Source organism: Acipenser ruthenus, chromosome 15 (assembly GCF_902713425.1).
Source record: "Acipenser ruthenus chromosome 15, fAciRut3.2 maternal haplotype, whole genome shotgun sequence".
In the NCBI taxonomy this organism is placed as follows: domain Eukaryota; kingdom Metazoa; phylum Chordata; class Actinopteri; order Acipenseriformes; family Acipenseridae; genus Acipenser; species Acipenser ruthenus.
The window spans coordinates 7,521,123-7,536,037 of record NC_081203.1 but is presented as its reverse complement, the minus strand read 5'-3'; the positions used below and the strand labels follow the sequence as shown (position 1 = coordinate 7,536,037).

Here is a 14,915-nt window from a genome sequence, read left to right as displayed (position 1 = left end):
TTTCTTGAGCGCTTTTTGAATTGCAAATCTCTTGCCTTCTGTCGGGATGGAGCGTACAGCGCCGCTGCCCTTTGCAGGCGTCCATTCATGTGGTAATAGGGTGTCAAGGCAAGATCAGTGAGCGTCCGACCCCGGGGGCACTGCCCGGGTTAAACTCAATGAAAATAAAGGATTAGCCGGGCCCCCAAAGCCACGGCCGACAGAACGGCACGCAGGAAGCCCCCCTATCCGATAGAGCCACTTGCTCGTCGTCGGAGAATTGTGTTTTAATTAAAACTGCAGTTAAACGGTAGCAATAATAGAAGGTGTGAGGGGGATGGTAACAGAGTTTAGGAGTTTAGAGTTCACACAGCAGCCAGCTTTCACGAGCTTGTTTCAGCTAAGAAGACAGCCACACAAGTGTGAATCATGCTGTGTCAGGATTTTGTTTTGTGTATTTTTTCTGCATCCATAGTTGAAGGTATGCTTTACGTTATGTATTTGACTTGCTTGTAAGTTAATTGTATTATTGACTTTGCAATGTATGTGAGTAAAAATCACTTGCAACAGGGCGCTGCAGCTTTTATTTAAACAAATTATTAGGAAACTAGGTGAAGTTTCTACAGGAAGCAGTGATGTATTTCTATTGGAGAAAAGTATTTTCTCTTTTAATGATCTTTCTTGTAAATTATAGTGTTCAATGATATTCAGATGGAAACAATCTTTCTCATTTCTAAATCAGCATGGTCAGACTTAACTAAAGCGTAGAATTCATCACTCAGTTGAAACATAATTAAAAAGGTGCAGTTTATTTAAATAGGACATCTGTACAGATTTTTAAAAAGCTACAAAACACAAAAGCCTAAACAGAAACACTACAATACTATTGTCCAGGACACTAACACAAGCTATAAGAATGACAGGACTTCCAATACAATAGGTATGTTTTAGTGCATTTCATAAAAAGGACCCAGTTATAACAAAAGAAAAAACACCCTATTTCGACAAAAAATATCTTTAATGTTGACTAAACTTTTCTTTATTCTGTGTAAGTCATTTTAACTAAGCCATCATATGCTTTTAATAGTTATTTTCAGTATAAAAATGACAAAGTATCGCCATAGTATTTGGGTTGTGAATTAAACCAACAACCATCATGTAACATGGTATTCTGGGCTATACTCGCAGATCCAAGTGGAGGACTGAAATACTGAGTTCTAATGCATGTTCCACCTGAATTTTTGTATACAAACAATTTTCACCATATTTATATTAAAAAAAAGGTTTTAAATGGTTTATACCAACATTTTTAAACGCAATACAACTGCTCTTCATGTGTAAAATGTTCTTTTCTCCCATAGTCTCGCATGATTTTGCTTTGAATAAGATAGTATGGCAAGTGCTCCATTAAGCCTGGAACTTGCTGGAATTCAAATTTCCAGAAACGTATGCACATATCACATAGCATATGTAAAATGCATGTTTTGAGGTAATTCCTTATTCTTCATGATAATGAAGAATGATAACCAAGGCTTCGGAATCAATGACCTCATTGACCAATGGACAATTTTTTGTTTAAATTGTGGATATGATTTTTTATTTTTTTAAATCAAGAGCCACTTTATAGTTTTGTAAAATTTAAACTGTTTCCTGGTACACTTTTACTTACTTTGTCACATGGCACATTGGTCACAGGAAGTGTTATGGTACCAGGAAAAAGGAAGTCTAAACTTTCATTTTTAACAATGTGAAGCTGCATAGTCCCAATTAAAATGAAAGAAAAAACACACAAAAAGAGCACAATAAAGATCTGTGATAATGATGTGAATGCTAACAAGAACTTGTTTATGAATGGCGTTTATGAGCTGGTAAATCTATAATTATTACAGCACTTTTAACCGTCTCCTTCAAATGGTACAGAATAAATGTTACGGACGAACAAATATCATTGAAGGACCCCTCCCCCCAAACAAGGGTGATCTCACAGACTGGCACACAGCTGGCACCACAGCTGCCTGGCCCTCTCCTCTCTGCCACACAGAGACACGCACAAACCAACAGGCACACAGAGAGCCCACTCAGAGCTGAGAGAGATAGCCTCACATTGATAATGACAACCGGACACATCTTTTTTTGTTCTGGGTTTCATTGTTTGGGAAGCTTACATTCCACGGTCTTATAAAACACAAAAGCACACATTCAAATCCACATACAATGTGTGTGTACTAAATACATACACACACACACACACACACACACACATATTAATGCATACACCAATGGTCATGCAACAATGCTTATTAATTGCATAAAAAGCATATGCATACATTAAAAGTGGGAATTACATTACAAATCTTATAAAATGTATCAATATAACTTAATATAAAATAAAATATATTTCCACACTGCTTCCCAGTCCACTAACCACTGGGCTGCACAACAGGGATGGAAATAAGACTCCTATTGCATAGCAGTTCCTGGTTTAATAAGACACTCCTGAGCTTGTTACCTAAACACTGGGGCTAATCTAGCTCCTAGTAAAACCCAGAATGGGTGAAACTGCTATGCATTATGCATCTCATTTCCATCCCTGCACATTTCTATCCCTGTCACTCTACAGCCCAGTGTAAAATGAAAAAAAGGAAGCATCAATCTGAAATAGATAGATAGATAGATAGATAGATAGATAGATAGATAGATAGATAGATAGAGATAGATAGATAGATAGATACACACTTGATATAACACGTCAGGGCTATATGTAAAATATATTTCTAAATATGAATTTACATTTAATATACTACAGAACCAAATATCTATATTTGAATTATAAAAGCAGGAGGTACCCCCTGGATTTGAGACATCAAACATCGCCTCATACCTAATGCACATGTGCCTCTATAAGACAACTGCACCACCTGCTGGCAAAACCCTAACAGGAGTTGTATTAACCTTAATTTTTCCATAACGCACCCATGCAAATCAAGCCGAGTAGATTGCAATTCTAAAGCGCTCACAAGAGTTTCAAATAACTAGTTTTAATGCTGCATTAAAAACAGCTGTAACCCTACGACTAAATTAGATTCCATACCCTATTTCACTTCCCCCTGACCATTCAGTAAGTTTATATGCATTGTACATCCTGTCGGGGCATGTTGACAATAATCCTCCACAGACACACTGGATATGACTGGATATACTTTATGAAGTAGCAATGTGTTACAAGCAAGTATTAAAATACAACCATTCCCTTGCTACTGTACATTGTGAGCAATAGGGGGACTTTCTACTGAAACCAAAATAAAGTGCTCCTCCTTTATATAGCTCTCTAGTCTGGAGCTATAGGTAAGAGACTGTGCAATCTGTGTTCCGCCTAAGAACGATAATACAAGTGCTAGTGTAATGGCATTATGGGGCATTACACTAGCCATACTGCTTTATAATGTGGAAGCACAGTACAGTGTACACCCATCAATATCATCAAATAACCCACAGTATTTTGCAGTTTAATTTAAAATAAAACCACCACTTTGCTCCCGTTAGGTGATATTCTCACAGTACTGGGTTCAGGAGCAAAGCTTAACATAATTTATTTCAAACCATTTATTAACAAAATGTTATCCATTTAATGCAACACATCTGCTCCTCATCCACTTACATGAAACATGTCTAGGGCTGTCTGCATGTGGCATTCTCGCACAGCGTTGCATGATTTCTGCATTGATAAAGATGTCAATGCTGATGAACTGGTTCTGCGGCAGTTAAAATAGTACTCAGGCTACTAAAATAGACTTCAAACCCTTAGGAATTACACATTTAATACTGAAGCATTCACTTGTTTGTTCTTGCAGCAGCTTTGATTGGCTGTAGTTTTATATAGGTTATTTTTACCATTCTTATTGATTAGCTATAAATCCCCTTTGAGAAGACAGTCTTAAAAGGCACTATACAAAATGATGTTACCTTTGTATTAGATCCCAGAGAAGCACTGTTTTGCATGGGTTTTCATATCTAGAAAAGGTGAAGCAGAGTCGTTTTTCAATTTTAGAAAAAGCTAGTTAACCATTTTAATTATGTCTACATCTGCAGGCACAGTTGGTTACAAAGATTATTTTGTAGCAAACACGATTGCCTTAGTAGTTCTACTTTATTAAAGGAATACTTTAGACCTCTGAATTAGCTTTTTCTTTTTATTAGTCAGACATATGTTCTTAATCATCACTTATTACTGTTTCTGCACTTGTTCATATTTGGCATGTTTAAGTCATCATCATATTTTATGTATAAAGTAGAACGAAGGTAATTATTTGTTAAAAAGATTTGCAATGAAAAATATTAAATATTAAATATGCTGGGGATTTTATTAAACATGCCAAATATTGTGCGGAAAAACAGTAATAAATGATGATTAACAATGTATATCATAGGGTCATAAAAGCATAACAAATATTTTGCAGAATTGTGCTTTGCTGGAGAGCACAGCTGACATGGGGAGGCAAAACCATGACCCCAAACTCTGTGACTGGGGTACTGTCTTTCAAATTCCAGTTTACATGCAAAGTTTCAGCTCAGTGATTCACAGGCTGTTATGCACCAATAACAGTATTCCCTGGCTCTATTCTGGGGGGACTGAACTGCGATGCACGCTGGTGTGCTGAAATTACTGTGCTTTACCCTCCATTTGGAGACCACCATTCACAGGCACTGAATTCATCCCGGAATGCAAGCCCAGTGGACGGACAAGGCTCTTTTGCTGCTCTCAGGTTCTTCCAAGCTTCTTGTTGCTGTTGCAGACTCTCAGAGGTAGTAGTTGACCTTGGCGGGTACAGTCTTGCAGCCGCTGTGTGAGAAGAGCCGCTCTCTCTCGGGGGAGAAGGTCATGGCCCCCGTGATTGCCTCGATGATGTCATGACGGTGGCATTGCCCACGCAGGCACAGCTCACGGCGTACGCAGCGCTCCACGTGACGGCGAGTCAGGGGCAGGAAGGGCACAAAGCAGTCGACCAGCTTCTCCTGGATAATCTCCGAGTGATAGAACCCGTCTGCAAGGCAAGAGAGGAGTCACAGCCCAGCCCAGCGGCCCACTCAAAGCACAGGAACGCTAAAATATGTTCTTAACAGAGCAACATTCTCACAAGGTGTCCTCAACTATGGGCCTTATTTTCCACAAAAATATTCTTAGAAGAATTAAACAATTATAAAAGGTACTGTATAAAAACAGGTTTAAATGATAGTTCAGAGAAGATTCTGCTTCAGTTTCAAAACAGTTTGGTTCCTGTGTTTCATGAAATGGACCCTACCGCAGCCCGATCTATGGGGCACATAGGTAACCATGTGCGGTTAGGTAGGATCCTTTTACTTGTAACACAGGAAGTGAATGGAGAGAGAAAAACAAGGACTTCCATCAATGTGTTGCACTGAGGCAGGAGAAATGGACTTCAGTCTTCATTGGACCTTTTGATTCTTACTACATGATTTCTATGTTTTAAGTATAGCAATACTGGGGTCTGACTAACTTCAGAAGAAAATTGTGAGCCAAGATCGCCATCTAGGTAACTCACAATGGTATTGCTGCGATGAAGCATCCTGCAAACACATCCAACCTCCTAATACATCTGTATTGGGTCAATTACCATGAACTACACCCACGATATACAAATGTACGTGTGAAATACAGTCAATTGCCTTCATATACCCCAAGATTCAAGTTCCACTCTGCTCTCAATGCATTGTGCTAAAGATTGTCCTCAGAGCGTTTCATTAGAACTGGATTATCTGGATGTATGTTAAACTCTCCTTGTTGCCAGGAATATGCAGCTCCAGCTGGGATATTTATACAGTTATTTCCTTACAAAACATGAATTTTAACAGTGGAATTGTCTACTTATGTATTCAGAAACTGGATTGGCAAGTCTGGAACCAGAGGCAGATTAATCAGACTTGGAGGGTAGGCTTTGCAGAGCTGAAGCACTAGTGTGTCTGGATTAGATAGTTTATTACAAGCCTGACAGTGGAGGGGAGCAGAACAAAAATACAAGCCAAGGAGATTTTACACTGCTAACAATTTACAGACAACACTAAGGGGCAGAGATTAAAACTGAGTCAGTAAAATAAAACTTTGAATGTTACAATGTTTCTTAATAAAAAGATGCAAATACTTAGATCTGGCCCTAATATTTAATAACGGATAACTTAAAATAGTTGATGCAAACAAAATACATAAATCTTACCAATTTTGCTACATCTCAAATGTGCAGCAAATAGATATCTGGTACTCTACTAGGTTAAAGAAAGTTTTCAGCTTGCTTTGCTGTGCCTTCCAGGACGTCTCTTACTGCTTTACATCCCTGGTCACTTCAACTAAGCCGTGACTTTTGGGTCAAAGCATGTTACTGGATGAAAGCATGTCAGTGGATAGGGCACCAGCTGATTACTGGCTGGAAAGACGCCAGTGAAGGGGTGAGGACCCTCCAGGTGAAAAAGACCCAGGTTTGTTATGACAAATGTTTCTTTAATAACTGCACAATGAGACCTACATAATGAATGGAGGTGCATGGTGGAGAACATTGATGGAACTCTATTTTGTTAGCGAGAAGTACTTTAAACATGTATATAAAAACGTAAGGGGCTCTACACCTTTAAACTGGGTTCCCTCCCTGCTCTAGTCTCTAGTACACAGTCCAAGTGGGAACGTTGTCTTACTGCAGCTCTTGTTGAAGACTGCCTGTGCAATGGCGTCCTCTAGCTCCTCCAATCGGATTTCCTCCCGGTCGCGGCCGGCCCGCCTCGCCTCCAGAGCCAATCGGTTTATCTGCTCCTCACCGGCGGTGCTGAGAAAGGGTGAATCAACACGAACCAGCCCCCAATCAGATGCTGTCTACATATCACTGGGTCTGTATTAGAAGTATTCATATACAACAATTTGTGACAGGGTCAAATGTTTATTGCCCATTAACGCCACTAAATATCTTCCTCTGAATACATAATAGTCCCCTCTTCAAAAAAAAGCACAATTTAAATAAGATGTACAATTGCAGTGGCATCCCTGAATGTTATCCACTTAACCAATGCAGAACTGGCTGGGATGTCTATTGCTTTCCCCAATGAAATGACTGATCCAGCACTGTCCAGTGCGATACCTGTCTTGCAGTCACCATTGCAGAAACACTCTGTTGTTTTGCTTTGGTAGTAAATGCCATTGTGGGACGTCTTGCCTATTAAAATCCATTGCCTAGTTTTTGAAGAGAGATTGATTATCTGTTCTGTATTCCATGAAACCGCATTACATTTAATCTTTAAACAGTAGATTATTATCTATTTAGTGATACCAGGATATGGATAAGTAATGGATCTGAGTGGAGTACAAGGGGTGGTAAAATCCCCACCCACAGCCAAAAAGGCTGACAATCCATAATTTAGCAGGGCAAGAACAGCCTAGAAACAGCCATGTGAATGAATTCAACCTTGAATTGGGTTGAATTGAGTTCTAATAAAAACAATGCTTTTTACTCAGCCAATCGCCAGCTCTTGATAAAATACTGGGATCTGCAAGACTTCACCAGCCAAGAGCACCATCTAGGGGACTTTCAAAGATATTACAACTACTGTACAAATCAAGCAAACACAGAACAATGCACATCCACTGTGGTTGTGTATAGGGTTAACATGGAAAGCACATATTTATTTTGGTGCTAGATTGCAATACAACACTTGTGCTTGAAGAGTCTCAGGAAGATCTTTGTTTGCTCTCCACTGTGTTGTAGGGGTGTCTAAATGACAAGGGAGCAAATAAAGGGCCTGCTGCATCCCTTTCTTGAAGGGTACAAGCAGGGTAGCAAATACTTATAGAGTCCAAGCGAAGATAAAGTCAACATATAGCATGGAATCTGGAATGACTAATAAAATTTGTGGGGTTTTCTATAATGTGTCAATATAGAAGAACAAATAGCTGCATTTGGCATTCAACAGCAAAAAAATATATTTCTATTCAATAAAGTCTATTAAAATAATTATATCTTGTACAGACATTATTTTCAAAGGGTAAGATGTAAACAAAAGTGACATTCTTCCTCCACAAAATTAAGGGGTTTCAGTAACATGAAAAAGTAGATCCATTATCCTACATATATCCACTATATACAATGTAAAAAAGTGACAGACTGACAGACTGGTAGATGCTTTCAACTAGAACTATATCAGTTTTGTGACCTGAACTAGCTTTAAATGTTCTTCGTTCTTTTCTTTTTCAGATGTTTGCAATCATTCAGGGTGGTTCTTATTGCAATGATCAGATGCTGACATACGTACATGGCAGGCAGCTAGAACAAAGCGAAGCCCCTCAAAGTGATTCTAACAATACAATTCCATCAATCTCACCTGTCATGCATGTTTGTTCACTATCCAGGTCTCAAATGTGCAGTTTCCAAAGAAACTCATATCACAGCAGACATGTATTTGAATTTTAAAACAGGTATCTGGTACTACATTAGATTAAAGAAGGTTCTCAGTTTGCTTGCCTCGACTTCTAGAAAGTCTGCTACACTTGAACTTCCTGGGTCCTTTCACCTCAGCAGTGTATTTTAGGTCAAAGCATGTTACTCCTGCATAGGAGTTTTGCCCATTTGAGGATCTACTACGAGCTAACCACAGTGTATAGGTAACTAACAAGCGTAGGGTTGTGTTAGTAAACTCATAGTAAAACCAGGGAATCGTATTAACATCCCTGCTGAAAGCAGGTCAGTCATTAAGGGAACTAGCCAGTTGCCCACTGACAGGAAAGAAAGCCCTGAAAGGTTTAGGGACAATTTCACCCTCCAGGTGAATGACCAAGAAAGTGCCAGACAATCTGAAAGCAAGGCTTGCAAATTTTCTTTAACTGCACATTTGAGACCTATGTAGTGAATGAATGCACATGGCATTGAACTTCATTATCTCAAAGCCATACCTGATGAAGACGTAGATAGCCTTGCGGTAGTTGGTCTGGTAGACCACGTGGGACGACCCCAGGAAGGGGACGAGGACGTCAATGAGACCAGGGGGCATCTTATCCATCTCATCGAAGACAAACACGGAGCGGGCACAAGCCGTGAGGTTCCCCTCCACCCAGGCCTTCAGCTCCTTCTGCAGTGCAGAGACGTACAAGCGGCTACATTAACAGAACTGTGGGGACTGTCCAGATCAATCTGCTCATTCCAGCAGGAGGACTATGCTCTACACTACAACTGAGGAATGACCAGATACTATAACGGGAAGTAATTAAAGCTCACTCTTCTAGTGTTTAATAAAAGTGGTAGTTTCAATATTCCTATACGGTAATCAGATGTTTTTTTTTTTAGTGATTTATTTATTATTTTAGGAAAGACTTCACATTGTACAGTTCAAATATAACAATAATACACAGTAATGTGACATTAAGTGTGTCACAGAAAAATAATCCATTGCCATTCTGCATTGTAGCTAAGCTCTCAGTGAAATCTGGAACGACTCAAACTGACTTGCAAGGGAAACTAATTCTAGTATTAAAAGAAAGGCTCCATCCAGGAAGTACCTTGTATTGCGGCACCCTGTGTGGGTAAGGGAAGTGCAGGGTGGGTATGAACCGGTGCACGTGGGGGATGATCATGGCTGAGCCGTACAGGTACCTCCCCAGCAGCCAGCTCACCATGGTCTTCCCTGTGCCAGAGGAGCCATGGAAGGACAGCACCAGCGGCTTCTCCGGGCTCGCATCGTTGATGAACTCAGCCAGCCTCTCCGACACGGCCTCCTGAGCGAGGTGCTGCCCGTACACATTGCGGTACAGCTCCCACTCCAGCCCTGCTGACACAGACAGCTACACTCAACTCAGCTAGAAATCTCTCTGTATACCAATACAAACTCCACTGTCTATAAGAAACCTCAAAGACTGCGGATAGTAGTTTATCATGAGGGCAGGTGAAAGAGAAACTTTTTTTTTTTTTTTTAACTGGGCAAAAGTTTAAAGAAAAGGTAAAGGGTAGTTATTTTAAGAATGTGTGTAGCTACTGCCAGCTGCAAAATTAGCTGCCTTAGTGCCAGGGAAAAACACACTGCCAGTGTGGAGTAGTGGTTAGGGCTCTGGACTCTTGACCGGAGGGTTGTGGGTTCAGTTCCAGATGGGGGACACTGCTGCTGTACCCTTGAGCAAGGTACTTTACCTAGACTGCTCCAGTAAAAACCCAACTGTATAAATGGGTAATTGTATGTAAAAATAATGTGCTATCTTGTAACAATTGTAAGTCGCCCTGGATAAGGGCATCGGCTAAGAAATAAATAATAATAATTTGAAGTGAATTATAAAGTAAAAATGATTACTGAGGCTGCGCTGTCCCACAGTCATGTTAAACATGACAGTAAAACAGCCTAGTACTTGGGTGCCTGCAGACTACATCCTGTGTGTACTTCTTCTAAAAGCAGACCTGTTGACAGCCCAGTTTGTTTACATTGTCTAACTATGTGCATCAAAAGGAGGCTACCTGGAGGATAAACGAGGGCTTTGTTCATTAGCCTCCATTAGATGACTTGTTCTCATTGGCTTATATATAACTGTAGGGCTGTGCACCTTTACACTGCAGGATGGTCAAAAGTACCTTCGATTACAATGACAGTATGGAATTTCAATTTATCAACACCCCTATTGCACTTTTAGATTTACCTTCAATTAGTACTTTATAAAGTTTCTTACATTTATAAAGTCAACAGAGAAAAAAAGACACACAGTGACTAAGCCCATAAATGAAAATGAAATTGCACGGTATGTGTTATCGGAGTGATTAGAATAAGCAGAGAATCTACCGGCAGTAGTCTTTTAGATGGTTCTTCTTAATAAGGATACTGCCCGTATGAATTGAAACCCCACAAAGACTGCTGCCAGCAGTTTAACATCAGAGCAGAAGAAAGAGAACGGTTTCTGTTTCATTGTAAGTTTAGAGAAAGGGGAGTGGGTAGATATTAAGTTTAGTTTTGTGCAGCTACTGGCAGCAGAGAAATCAACTGCCATGGTCAAAATCCAACAAAATCCGCCATTGGTTAATGTTGTGTGTGTGTGTGTGTGTGTGTGTATATATATATATATATATATATATATATATATATATATATATATATATATATATATATAGATAGATAGATAGATAGATATACACACAGAAGTAGGACTAGTAGGTTATAGTTTGTTTGTCAACTTACCTTGAAGGTCCGGGTGGAAGTCACAGTCGCAGTTGTTAGATATCGTGCAATAAACAGCCTTGAACTTAAAAGCAGAAGCCACTGAGCTGAGAGAGTTCGAGAATAAAACAGACAATGCTAGAAACACCGCTGTCATTTTCTCTAGCACCTCCATGTCAAGCAGAACGCTGCGGTCTGGATGACTGTACACAGAGATTCCGTAAGAAATACCGCGCACTGGGAGTTGTAGTCTTTGGGGCGCGCTTTGCGTTCTGAACGCGCATTTGGTTTCTTTCAAGGACACTATCTCCCATAAAGCACTGCATAGAGCAGTTTTAAAGAGGCAGTACTAAATCCAATTTTGCTAATTCCTAACAAAAATACAGACATTGTTCTATTAAATGTATACTTAAAAAATACCAAAAATAAATAAATACGTGTTTTCAGCCATACTAATATTAATAGGAAAAACTACTGCATAAGGGAATTAATTTACTTAACACCCGTGGATAGGTTGCGGTTGTGATGTATTTAAACACTCGAACTAACCTGCTTAATATAGCTCGTACTTTATTAAGCCAGCATGCAGACTCTCAGCTGAAGTGTCCTATAAGGCTATATTCAGTTCACCACAGTTCATAGCAACAATAAAATGATGCAACAAAACAGTTTTGAAATACCGTAAGCTATTTAGCCAGCTGTGCAATAGGCAAGTTACTCCAGTTCAAGTTTTAGCGCAAGGAAAAAAACTAAATGCCAATGGTACAAAACTTTAAAAACCCGGTATGTGAACTTAAAAAGGTCCTTACAGACACATCTTCTAATGCATTTCTGACCCGTTCTGTAACGCTACTAAAATACAGAAAACAATGTGAAGTAAAGCATAATTAGGCATATCCAGAACGAGCTGAGAGAGTTCGAGAATTGTACGTCGCCATGGCAGAAAAAACATTTTTTGGGAGTAAAATGCATTACACATGACCATCCAGTAATTAGTCAATAAGTGGTCCGAGTGGTGGGCAGCCCCCTAGCCATTCCATTCATTCATCTGTTTCAAATGTCATAGACATGTACATGTCCCGGTTCCTCATTGTGAGTGGTCTGGGTTCCTTGAGCCCCACTTTCCAACTTATCTAGCCTCACCTACTCCGATTACACAGAGAGAGTAGGTGGGCTGACTGAATTCAAAGTTCACGTTGTCACATGATTTGAATGGAACGAGGAAGGCTGTTCAATCCTGGCACTTCGAATTCTCTGGACAAGCTTAAAGCAGCTCAAAGCCAGGTAAAGGGCAAACATGGACTCGGTATTGCAGCAACAAAACGCACACATACACTATTGATTGCAATAAAATAGTACACGAACAAAAGTAATCTAAAATGATATTTGATGATACTTATTCTATCTTTTTCTATTGGTAATTCTTAGTAGAACTGTGTGATGTAACTGCCTCAATATCCTGGCTATTGTACTGAAATTAGCTTGGACTTTGAGGTCAATGATTAACAGAAGTTCCAGGAGTAGGCATGAGACACGCCAGCGTGTTTACAATGGCTTTCAATGGGCAGAGATCTTCATTATCTCAGCCAGGTAGTGTTTGGGTGGAATGAACTATAAAAGGTCTCAGCTGTAGAAAATGCACTTTGAGAGTCTAGACTGCACTTTCTAGCAGACCTTTACTCCATCACATCACCACCGTGGTTGGAAGGTTAACTCCTCACATGGGACAAAGGTTGATGATGATCACCATATGTTATAATAACTGTAGAAATCCAGGTTTGATCAGCCTGAACCCTTGCAGGATAAGCACAGCTGGGTTTTGTTAGCACGTTATACACTTTTATCTGACGACGGGAGCGAAGGTCTTGAAAGCTTATACATTTCCAATGTAGGTCTGATAAAAGGTATAGTGTTCCACAGTGTTTCTTCACTTTAAAGGAGTAATAACATGTTTGTGTCACCTTGTGGGAGAATGGTCTTATCGTTTCGCTGGAGTTTGTTTTGTTTTCTATACTTTATTATCACTTTGACTCTGGGGAAATTCATTCATCTTGCCACCACGTTATAAATGTGCTTCCTGTGCAACAGGTATAAGAGTCCTAGACCATGACTGTGGGCCCAATTCACTGTAACATACGAAGCTAATGGAGAGAAAAAAAGGCCTATTCTATAACACTACGTAACACAATTTTTGTTCCTGGGTAGTAAGTGTTATTTCCTAATTGCTTATGCCTCAAAAGTATAGAAAATGGCTATTATTCCCCACAAACTTTGCTTTTGTGACCAGGAGTGATATTTTGAAATTTACCTATTTCCAATGAGAAAACGGGCAGATTTGTGTCTTTTTGTTCACATAAAGTCAGAAAAAAACAACATATGAATCCAAATTAACATGTATTTATACTAAAGTAATACAAAAATGACTACAAAAGATTTAGAAGTGAGTAGTTTTTCGAGATTTACGATTATACTGTAAATCACTTTCACGAATCAGCCCCCAATGTAGTCTCCCATCATGTTCTCGTTATACTGTCCTTGGTAGCGGCGTTCAAAGTCCAGTATATCCTGGTGGAAGCACTTGCCTTGCTCCTCCGAGTACGCTCCCATGTTCTCCTTGAATTTATCAAGATGAGCATCAAGGATATGGACTTTGAGGGACATCCTACAGCCCATTGTGCCGTAGTTCTTTACCAGAGTCTCAACCAGCTCCACATAGTTTTCGGCCTTGTGATTGCCCAGGAAGCCCCAAACCACTGCGACAAAGCTGTTCCAAGCCACTTTCTCCTTACTAGTGAGCTTCTTGGGGAATTCATTGCACTCCAGGATCTTCTTTATCTGTGGTCCAACGAAGACACCGGCTTTGACCTTTGCCTCAGACAGCTTAGGGAAGAAGTCTTGAAGTTACTTTAAGGCTGCCGACTCCTTATCTAGAGCTCTGACAAATTGTTTCATAAGGCCCAATTTGATGTGCAGTGGTGGCATCAGCACCTTCGGGGGGTCCACCAGTGGCTCCCACTTGACGTTGTTCCTCCCCACAGAGAACTCGGTCCGCTGTGGCCAGTCCCGCCTGTGGTAGTGCGCCTTGGTGTCCCTGCTGTCCCAAAGGCAAAGATAGCAGGGAAACTTGGTAAAACCGCCTTGGAGACCCATCAGGAATGCCACCATTTGGAAGTCACCTATGACCTCCCAGCCGTACTCATCATACTTCAACGCGTCCAGCAAGGTCTTGATGCTGTTGTAATCCTCTTTGAGGTGCACCGAGTGAGCCAGGGGAAGAGACGGGTACTTGTTACCATTATGGAGCAGCACGGCTTTGAGGCTCCTGGATGAGCTGTCAATGAAGAGGCGCCACTCATTCTGGTTACAGGCGATTCCGATTGCCTCGAACAGACTGGTCACATTGTGGCAGAAGCAGAGCCCATCTTGACGCAGATATGTATCTACTTAGGCAGCTGGAACTAAACTGAACTGGTGGGCTTAAGGCCCCTGTATTTATACTACTATTTATATTACTGGAAAGTTCTAGAAAGTTCTAGAAGTTACTCCAAGGTTACTCAGCACTGAATCTATCTGGAATGTTCTGGAAAATAGGTAAATTTCAAAATATCACTGTCCTGGTCACAAAAGCAACAAAAGTTTGTGAGGAATAATAGCCATTTTCTATACTTTTGAGTCATAAGCAATTAGGAAATAACACTTACTACCCAGGAACCAAAAAAAAAAAAAAAGTGTTACACAGTGTAATATGCACAGCA

At 40.2% G+C, this 14,915-nt stretch overlaps 1 protein-coding gene across 5 annotated transcripts; it reads right to left on the bottom strand.

Moving 5' to 3' along the window:
• Positions 1-772: 772 nt before the first annotated feature.
• LOC117422624 (torsin-2A) lies at positions 773-12,337 on the bottom strand. Of its 5 annotated transcripts, none has more exons than XM_058987094.1 (5): positions 11,182-12,337; positions 9,641-9,795; positions 8,924-9,099; positions 6,682-6,809; positions 773-5,021 (listed from the first exon to the last, which is right to left on the bottom strand). In XM_058987094.1, the coding sequence occupies exons 1-5, from the start codon at positions 11,333-11,335 to the stop codon at positions 4,777-4,779; spliced, it is 858 nt and encodes a 285-aa protein (XP_058843077.1). In that variant the 5' UTR covers positions 11,336-12,337; the 3' UTR covers positions 773-4,776. The 5 variants fall into 5 exon arrangements, with proteins under 5 accessions (XP_058843077.1, XP_058843076.1, XP_033893719.3 ...); XM_058987093.1 differs by having other exon boundaries at positions 9,527-9,795; positions 11,182-12,336; XM_034037828.3 differs by having other exon boundaries at positions 9,527-9,792; positions 11,182-12,335.
• Positions 12,338-14,915: the final 2,578 nt, after the last annotated feature.